Here is a 10,427-nt window from a genome sequence, read left to right as displayed (position 1 = left end):
GTGTGTATGGGTGTGTGTGGGGGGTGGGGGGGCTGGGTGGGGGTGTGGGTGGGTGGGTGGGGGTGTGTATGTGAAATTGAGAATGCATGTTTTGGCTTTCTTCCTCCTTAGCTTACAGAATTGGGCAATTGCAATCTCTCTTTTGTCAGGACTTCACCAATGTACATAGGTCAAAGATGTTTCTTTTTGATTGTTTATTGACATACCTTAGTGTTCCTCCAGTTAATTGGAGAACTTTACTTTCCTATGATTGTTGAGGCCGGCTCTTCATAGACATCTTCTCAGCCTTGCCACAGCTCCACTGGTTCCAGCTGCATATGGCAGCCCTTCATGATACTTTACCATTCAGGCTCTCCTGATTTCACAAAGATTTAGCTTATTTTTTATTAATGAATATCTTTGATGCTTAGAGTGGTTTCTGAAAGGGAAAAGAGAGAAAATTCATTACTCCATTATCTTAAAAGCAGAAGTCCTTTCTAAGTCTCCATTACTCTTTGACTTTGACAATATTCAAGCCAATGATGTACACCAAAATTAGACTGGCTTGAAAAATGATGAACTTGAGGCCATGAGAGTTACTGTGATTGAATTAGGGCCATACATATCAGTAAAAATGAACTGACAGGGTCTTGAGCCTGAATTCAACACATCAGATGGTATCTTAGGAATGCAGTGTCAATCAAAGCCCAGTCGCTCTCCTTTGTCCACATGGGGGAGCTTGTATTGCTCTGTTGATTTTAGTAAAATCTAGCTCTGTTATGGTGGCTTCACTGATGAGCTAGAGTTTAAATACTGAACTTAGTTTCAACCTACATTAGAGGAACTATAATGGAGCAAACTCAAGAAAAGAAGGAAAAGAGGGACAAGGTTTCCCATACTCACCGATACTCTTCTTGCCACAAACATGAATGCTTATGGCATTGTCTCCCTTAAGCTTCACAGTCCTTCTAACCTGCTGTTATTATCCCCTTTTGACACATGAAAATGCTAAAATAAAAGAAGCTGAGTAACTTTTTAAAAAAAATTTTATTGGCCGGGTGCGGTGGCTCAAGCCTGTAATCCCAGCACTTTGGGAGGCCGAGATGGGCGGATCACGAGGTCAGGAGATCGAGACCATTCTGGCTAACACGGTGAAACCCTGTCTCTACTAAAAAATACAAAAAACTAGCTGGGTGAGGTGGCGGGCGCCTGTAGTCCCAGCTACACGGGAGGCTGAGGCAGGAGAACGGTGTAAACCTGGGAGGGGGAGCTTGCAGTGAGCTGAGATCCGGCCACAGCACTCCAGCCCGGGCGACAGAGCATGACTCCATCTCAAAAAAAAAAAAAAAATTTATTTATTTATTTTTTTTTTGAGACAGAGTCTCACTCTGTCACCCAGGCTGGAGTGTAGTGGTGAATCTTGGCTCACTGCAATCTCTGCCTCCTGGGTTCAAGTGATTCTCCTGCCTCAGGCTCCTGAGTAGCTGGGACTACAGGTGTGCACCACCATGCCTGGCTAATTTTTGTATTTTTAGTAGAGATGGGGTTTCACCATGTTGGCTAGGCCGGTCTCAAGCTCCTGACCTCAAGTGATCCGCCTGCCTCGGCCTCCCACACTGCTGAGCTTACAGGCGTGAGCCACCGCGCCCGGCCTGAGTAACTTTTCAAAGCCACCAGTTCAAAGGTGTTCATACTCCGACTTCTGTGATCTTTCAGTTCTGCCTTTCTGCCTCCCAGGTTACCATATTCACTCAGTTGAAATCGTCTCAGCCACAGCTTTGGGATTCTGTAAAGATAAAAGATGCACCAGAGGGTTTCCTAGATGCTTTGTCTTCATCCTTCAAGCCAGGCGATACTGCCACGTTCTGTGTACTTAGGGGCCACTTCTCTGCGCAGCGTTCATCATGACACCCAACACTAATGCAGCAGGTTTTCAATCTGTTGTCTGTAGCCATTAATCAGTTCCTGTGACGTAGGCTATTGTTATCTCATGTTACAGATGAGGCAGCTGGTAGAGAGAGTGGTTAGGTAATTTTTCCAGGATCAGCAATGAATCTCCAGAGAGCTGAGACTGGACCTGTCCATCCCACACATAGCTTACAACATGAGGGCTTTGCTAAAAGTGGTTCAGTAATCTCAACTCCCTTCATCACCTGCACTGTAAAAAAGATGTTTTGTCTCACCTGTGCTGTTACCCATAGTGTGTTATAAAACCTGGTAGCAGAAGAGAAAACAGAAAGGTCAAATCAAAGACTATATACACAGGATTTGTTTCTGACTAAGTATTTCAGACCATGAAGCTAAGACCATTTGGGTTTAAAATTGCTAATAACAACACTTTCTTTATATAAAAAAATACATCAAGAGGGTTACACAGAAGGAAGCATCCTATTTGGGGAAGGCTATCAAGCAGTAGAAAGTGATGTGAATGTCTATTTGTTCTTTTGGTTGTTTTTAGTTTCACTAAGGAATAGTCTTTTTGGAGTATATAAATCTATAACCGCACAAAATATGGCTAGCTTAAAAAAGTGGGAGAGGGAGATGATATGAAATTATCCCCTGAAAAGTCTTGTTTTTGAACACTTGCATTATAATGGAAATAGCCTCAGGTTTCCTCTGGTAGCATTCCAGCATTATTGGACGATTTATTTTCTCCTTAAGTGACATTTTAATATATAGTGTGTTATATGTAATGTTTCTGGAGTAACAAGCATGCAAGAAGTGAGAGAAAAAGAAAGTACACTTAATATGTAGGCAGGTGTCTCAGCACTTTCTTTTTTGTATGTGAAGCCCATTATCTCCAGTGATAACTTTGTTGACAGCACCCACAAATATACTCGGAGCAAGATTTTATAAAATAGATCCAGAATCGTATGACTAAGAGACCCAGCTGACACGTGTCAGCCTCAGATAGTTGCTACATTTTCTGTTTTAAAGACTCAAACAAAACTTTTCACATTCTTCTTTGGGGAAAAAAAAATTACATTTGAAGTCCTTTTTCACCCAAACACATTTTGAGATAAGAGCTCACAAGTCTTGACATTATTTCATTTTGTTATGCGCATCTGTCAAGGAACCAAGATACGATACAGCTACTAAAAACTGATGATCACGGAACAGAGAAACTTGACAGCATTTCATTTCCTTTATGTTCTGATTATACATTTATCAGAAAACCTGTATCTCTTCTAGTTCAGCTAGAAATTGCAAGAATTCAGGAACTCAAAGGCTTGGCAAAGAACTGTCCTATTATTTGGTATCATCTTACATTTTAGAGAAGTTGCTTGGTGGAGTCATTGTTAAAGCTTTTGCTTCTCTTTTCATTATTGTGGGCCACTATCCACAGACCACATTTCTATAGGCCCTATAACTGCTTTGCCGCACAAATTAAACGCCGGGATGTTTCATACATATACGCCAGCATTTCAATGCTTGTCAATCAGAGTTTATAAAATATAGGGATTACAACTTGATATTAACATCCAAATCTATTGTGCTCATTTTATGTGTGAAAATGAGAAACCCTCGTGCAGACGCTAGATTTCCCAGCCTCTTTGTCACCCTGTTTTTAATTTATCTCCAAGTTTTGAGTCAGTAAAATGATTCTGCTTATCAATTTAATACAGAGATAAAACATATCTATGAATCAGAGTGATCGAAACTAAAATGGATCTACAGGTTGTTTGGTATTCAACCCAGCCCTGCTGAGGGTTCTAGTGGGGCTAATTCCTCTGTACAGTACATTCATCCCTGTTCTTAAATTGTGCCTCAGTGAGGGATATGATCTGCTTCACATGAAGAAGTGGACACAGAAGTGCATTGTTTCAGGGAGGAGGACTTTAAAATTTTGAAACATTCTTTTTATGCTTGCCTTTTTTCTTTCTTTCTTTTTTTTTCAGGTATACTTCAAAAGAAATTATCCACATATCGGTCACACTGACCATATGGTTACAAACACCTCCAATGGACAGCCCTCAACCTTAACTATTTTCGAGACAGCACTATGAATCCAACCAAGACGTCATGTCTGTTCCGGAGGTGTTTTCTGCTAGTTTTTGGACTATGTAAACCACATTGTAATTTTTTTACTTTGGCAACAAATATTTATACATACAAGATGCTGGTTCATTTGAATATTTCTCCCAACTTATCCAGTGATCTCCAGCTCTAACAAAATGGTTTATTTTTATTTAAATGTCAATAGTTGTTTTTTAAAATCCAAATCAGAGATGCAGGCCACCAGTTAAATGCTGTCTATCAGGTTTTGTGCCTTAAGAAATGACAGAGTCAAAGCTCAGTTTTAAAGGAGTAGGACAAAGTTGTCACAGGTTTTTGTTGTTGTTGTTTTTACTGCCCCCAAAATTACATGTTAATTTCCATTTATATCAGGGATTCTATTTACTTGAAGACTGTGAAGTTGCCATTTTGTCTCATTGTTTTCTTTGACATAACTAGGATCCATTATTTTCTCTGAAGGCTTCTTGTTAGAAAATAGTACAGTTAAAAACCAATAGGAACAACAAAAAGAAAAAGTTTGCGACATAGTAGTAGGGAGTATGTAACCCTTACTCTCCACCAAAAAAAAAAAAAAAAAAGGATATATGTTTAAAGGATAGAAGGACAATATTTTATCCTATGTTCTAAAAGAGAAGGAAGAGAAAATATTACTTTCTCAAAATGGAGGCCCTTAAAGGTGCTTTGATACTGAAGGACACAAATGTGACCATCCATCCTCCTTTAGAGTTGCATGACTTGGACATGGTAACTGTTGCAGTTTTAGACTCAGCATTGTGACACTTCCCAAGAAGGCCAAACCTCTAACCGACATTCCTGAAATACGTGGCGTCATTCTTTTTTGGATTTCTCATTTATGGAAGGCTAACCCTCTGTTGACTGTAAGCCTTTTGGTTTAGGCTTTATTGAAATCCTTTCTAAACTGCATGAATAGGCTCTGCTAACATGATGAGACAAACTGAAAATTGTTGCAAGCATTGACTATAATTATGGAGTATGTTCTCAGGATGCATCCAGGGGTTCATTTTCATGAGCTTGTCCAGGTTAGTTTACTTCTGACCACTAATAGCATTGTCATTTGGGCTTTCTGTTGAATGAATCAACAAACCACAATACTTCCTGGGACCTGTTGTACTTTATTTGAACTGTGGGTCTTTAATTTTTCTTGATGGTGGTGGCTGTAACATGTTGAGTTCAGTTTACTAAAGGTTTTGAAGTGGAGTCTCATGACCTCTCAGAATAAGGTGTCACTTCCTTGAAACTGCATTTATGTATATAGACATGCACACATGTGCATTTGTTTGTATACATATGTGTCCTTCATATAGGAAGTTTTTTGACTCATCAGTAGAGAGCAACAGATGTTTTATTGAGTGAAGCCTTAAAAAGCACACACACAGCTAACAACCAAAATACATTGACTGTAGTAGCTGTTCAACTCCTAGTATTTAGAAATAAATGTATGGTTAATGTTCAGTCCAATAAACCACACACAGTAAACGTTTATTAATAGTCATGGCTCGTATTTTAGGTGACTGAAATTACAACGGTGATCATAATGAGGTTTGTTAAAATGTTAGCTATATTCAAAATGTCTATATGTTTATTTGGACTTTTGAGGTTAAAGACAGTCATATAAACATCCTGTTTCTGTTTTAATGTTGTCATAGAATTTTTTAATGAAACTAAATTCAGTTGAAATAAATGATAGTTTTCATCTCCATTCAGAGATCTGTATTTCTGTGCTTCGAGGGATTCCTGACTCATGTTCTTGCTGATGAATGCCAATGAGTTTTCCTGAGATCGAAAAATATGGGATCAAAGGATACCTTCTATCATCAACTGGTTCTCTTGGCGAATTAGGTGTACCAAATATTCTAACGGGTAGATTTCAGTGGGTTTCAGACAGTTTGAAGCAGTTGCTATTTAAACAAGTCCATCTGTACCCTTCTAGGAAGAAAGAGTATTAGCTTATGCCTCAGGCTTGAGCAGTATTAAATGGTTGAGGTTTTTGCTTTTGGTTTTGGTTTTTAAGATGACTTTGTCCAAAACTAACAAGAAACGTCTATTGCTGTTACACTGAAATCACTATTAAATAATGATTCTCAAAGTGTGGTCCCTGGACCAGCAGCATAGCGCATCACCTGGGAACTCATTAGAAATGCACATTTTTGTGCCTCACCCCACATCTACTAAATCAGAAACTCTGGTGGTGGGGACCAGGAATGCGTGTTTTAACAAGCCCTAAGGTGATTTTTTTTAAGGGGCCATACTAATCTTCTCTGTATCATTACCATTTTAGTATATGTGCTACTGAAGCGAGCAACCTAAGTGTGATTCTGATGCAGGCTAAAGTCTGAGAACCAGTACCACAAACTATAAAGAACTCTTAAAACTCATTAAGAAAAACACAGAAAGCCCAATTAGAAAAATGCATAAGAGATGTGAATGGGTATTTCACAAAAGAGAATATCCAAATGGCCTCCCAAAGTAATGGGATTACAAGCGTGAGCCACCATGCCCAGCCTGGTATAGAGATTTCTAAAAAAAACAAACCTAAAAATAGATGTCCCTTATGGCTGGGCACAGTGGCTCACGCCTGTAATCTGAGCTCTTTGGGAGGCTGAGGCAGGCGGATCACCTGAGGTCAAGAGTTCGAGACCAGCCTGGCCAATATGGTGAAACCCCATCCCTACTAAAAATATAAAAATTAGCCATACATTGTGGCGCATGCCTGTAATCCCAGCTACTCGGCAGGCTGAGGCAGGAGAATTGCTTGAACCCGAGAGACAGAGGCTGCAGTGAGCCGAGGTCACGCCACTGTACTCCAGCCTGGGTAACAGAGTAAGACTCTGTCTCCCCCACCCCCAAAAAAAAGGATGTACCATACAAACCACCAATCCCACTAACTGTGTATTTACCCAAAGGAAAAGAAATGTATATATTTCTTTCATCAGTATATCAAAGGGATACCTGCACTCTCGTGTTTATCATAGCACTATTCACAATAGCAAAATATGGCATCAACCTAAGTGTCCATCAACGGATGAAAGAATTTTGTATATGGTATATATATATGTACCATGCAATACTATTCAGCCACAAAAAAAAGAATGGAAACATGTCATTTGCAGCAACATGGATGGAACTAGAGGTCATTCTGTTAAGTGAAATAAGGCAGGAACAGAAAGACAAATACCACATGTTCTCTCATACTGGAGCTAAAACATTTAATCTCATGGAAATAGAGAATACAGTGATAGATACCAGAGGCTGGGAAGGGCGGGTGGGTGAGAGAGGGAGGCTGGTTAATGGGTATGAACACAGGTAGAAGAAAGAAGTTCTAATGTTTAATAGCAGCCTAGGGTGACTGTAGTTAGCAACAATATATTATATATTTCAAAGTAACTAGAAAAGAGGACTTGAAATGTTACCAGCACATAGAAATGATAAATACTGAAGGTGATAGATACCCTCAAATACCCTGGCTTGATCATTACACATTCTATGCATGTAACAAATACATGTATCCCATAAATATGTAATTTTAAAAATATATACTGTGTATCAATACCAGAAATAATGCTAGATGCTTTTAATAACACTTTAAGTGGTTGATGTCTTGTGAAGAAACAACTTTAATCAATTCAATGAGTCAGTGAATTAGATTTATTATTTAGTATTGTTCAATTTAGTGAGTTGAGTTAATGTTAATTTATCAGCTGATTAACTTGTCCTTATGTACTGCAATGAAAATCCGTGTTCTTCTTTCAGAGGGTTTTACTGTGGAGATTTTAGAAGCCCGTCTTCTCAAATCTCGGTATTTGTTTCAAATCCTGTTCTCAAAAGATTAATGATATTCAGAATCGCATGCCCTGAAGTGTGTTAGATTTTGCACCTGAATGAACGTGTAAGTCACTTCCCACAACCAATTTTGTTTTAGAGTGTTTTCAAGCTGTGCCTTTACCTAGAAAACTGTATGACATTCTGGCCACCACAGCTCAAAATAACGTCTTTATAATTCCACAAATGTGATATGCATTACTAATGGACATATTTTACTAAAAGCAAAGAGAGAAATCTTTCACCTGAAATAAAGAAAACTAAGAATGTTCAACAAGTAATGCTCATCCTAAAAACCATGTCTCTGCTCAACCCAACTTATTCACCAAATGGTCTAATTCTCAAATCCTCATTCTTTGAAAATTGAGTAAATGTGTGTCAATAAAATACTTCCATCTTACTTGGTAAATAATATAGTTATGGACTACATTATTTCCCAAATACAGATTGAAAAACAAGTAGTTTTCCTCAAAAATTGAAACTCATGGTTTAATTTCCACAAAATATGTTATATGTGTTTTAATGGATATGTTGATCCTTATCAAATGGAAGTTTTCAACCCAGAGGTTAACTTATTCACATACAGAGTCCTTGTTTCCACTATTTTATATTTGATTTCAGGATTTAGAAATAAGTGTTAAGATTCTGCAGAAGCTAGACAGGGGGTAGGAAGAAGTAAGTCTTACGAATATAACTAATTTTCAAGTAAAAATCCTCCCCAAGCCCTAGAAGCTTCTTTGGTCTGTGCTGCAGTTTGATTATGTGGGATGCAGACTCTGAGATGGAGTTTGGTGTTCCGGATGTTGATTACAGAGTTAGCCTTGGGATTGGGATTAATCTTTGTGTAATCAAGAGGGAAGAAGCAGGATTGGGTGGAGGGAGAAATCAAGCTGGAGTGCTAGTCAGAGAGACCAGCTGACCCCACCAGGAACCCTGGAGCTAAAATGGTCAATGAGGGTCATCTGTGTGCCAATGGCCAAGGCTTTCTCCCTCTACCTTGATTAGTCATTGCATGTGGGCTGTCCCCAGAAGGGCTGACAGCAGAAGATTGCCCAACAACTAAACCTCCAGCAGCTGGGACAAGTCCTTGAAGGGGGTGATGGGTGACACATCTCCATGTCCACCACAGTATATGTTCCAGCTGTGGAGGGAGATTATTGGAGTGTTCAGTGGCAGAAGACTCCTGGTGATTGGCATTTAAGTCAAAATGAATTGCCAGTTGACAAGAGATGGCTGATTAAGTGATTGTCTTCAAGAACCTGTGACCTGAAAAAGAGAAGAGAAGGTCCATGTAGGGGAAATATCCTGGTTGTCCTTATTCTCTAAAATCAGCAGTGTTCATTTATTCCAGGAAGTGATCTTAAGAGCAGTCTTCAGATTGGTTAACTCCTATATATGTCTATAATACCCTGAGTACCCCTCATTACAGTGAATCATAGATGGGGTCTGCAGTGTACAGGACTCCTGCTTAGAAGGACCCAGCACTAAGTTTAATGCCCTGTTTTCACCATCTAGAGATTCTGAATTTTTAAACAAAGGGCCCTGCTTTTTCATTTTGCACTGGGGCCTATAAATTATGTACGCTGCCCTGAGTATTTGTGGTTCTGTCTCCTCTCTAAACCATGAGCTTCTGAGGACTTGGACCATGCCCTGTTCATTTTAAAATCTGCATCTTCTAGCACAATGTCTGTCACATCGTGGGTGCTCATAAATGTTTGTTGAGTGAATGGATAATGGCTGGGAAGAAGCCTTCCTTTAAACTATAATTCTGAGATTTAAAGGGGTATCCTAGGGTAGTAGAAAGATCCCTAGTTTGGGGGTCAGTCACATATATCTGGCTGCCAATTCTGTCTTAGCTACTCCCTAGCAATGTTGGGTGACCAAAGAATATGCTGTCCGCCAGGGCAATAAATTGGGACTGTCCTTGACAAATGGGGATATGGCCACCCTATAGCCAGTAGCCTTGGTTACATGCTTGGATAAGTTTCTGTCTCTATGAACCTCAACTGCTTCATCTGTAAAATGGACATAGTTCTTGAACTTGCACAGTTGCTTTGGTTGGGATGATTGGTGGACCAAGAGCATCCAACAGAACAGAAAGGTTAGGACCCAGAGGGAAATGCATTGAGTTTGGATAGTAAGAAGTTCCCCTTCTTCCACCATGAGAGGAGAGTAAGATAAATGTGGATGAAGGTAGGTTTGTAAACTGTAGAAGGTGTATTTCAGGGGATCCTCACCATGGTCTAGACCGAACTGTTCTTACTTTACATAGAGTTAAAATGAAACAAGCACACGCAAGAAGGAGCCCAAGCTCCGGAGTCTGCCGTCCTGGATCCGGATGCTGGCTCCTCTGTGCAGTGGCGGCCTGGGTTTGGATCCAAGTTCTACTACCTATTAATTATTGGCCCTTGGGTTGGGAAACACACTATGCTTCCATTTGTTTTCTGTAAAATTGAGATTGGGGTAGTACTTTTCTCAGAGGGCTGTTGGGAAGATGAAATATGAAGGACATACTCTACAACAGTGCCACTCAAAGCATCATGGTCTGCGGGCTAGTGGCAGGCCACGAACTGTTCATAACCTCAGGCCAC

General features: G+C 39.7%; 1 protein-coding gene and 1 non-coding gene across 4 annotated transcripts in view; one reads left to right on the top strand and one right to left on the bottom strand.

Annotated features, from left to right (window-relative positions):
• Positions 1-5,722, top strand: part of ABCC4 (ATP binding cassette subfamily C member 4) — a 294,345-nt gene extending 288,623 nt beyond the window's left edge. For 2 of the 3 annotated variants that reach the window (XM_025364534.1, XM_025364533.1), the window contains one exon: positions 3,879-5,722. In XM_025364534.1, coding sequence (XP_025220319.1) covers positions 3,879-3,986 — 108 coding nt within the window. In that variant the 3' untranslated portion in view covers positions 3,987-5,722. The remainder of the gene's footprint in view (positions 1-3,878) is intronic. The other variant, XM_025364535.1, reaches the window with a different exon arrangement.
• A 492-nt stretch (positions 5,723-6,214) lies between these two features.
• Positions 6,215-6,319, bottom strand: LOC112611243. Its single transcript, XR_003116609.1, has one exon. It is a non-coding gene; the product is annotated as a U6 spliceosomal RNA (small nuclear RNA).
• Positions 6,320-10,427: the final 4,108 nt, after the last annotated feature.

Source organism: Theropithecus gelada, chromosome 17 (genome assembly GCF_003255815.1).
Source record: "Theropithecus gelada isolate Dixy chromosome 17, Tgel_1.0, whole genome shotgun sequence".
Taxonomy (NCBI): domain Eukaryota; kingdom Metazoa; phylum Chordata; class Mammalia; order Primates; family Cercopithecidae; genus Theropithecus; species Theropithecus gelada.
This window is presented reverse-complemented; position numbering and strand designations above follow the sequence as displayed.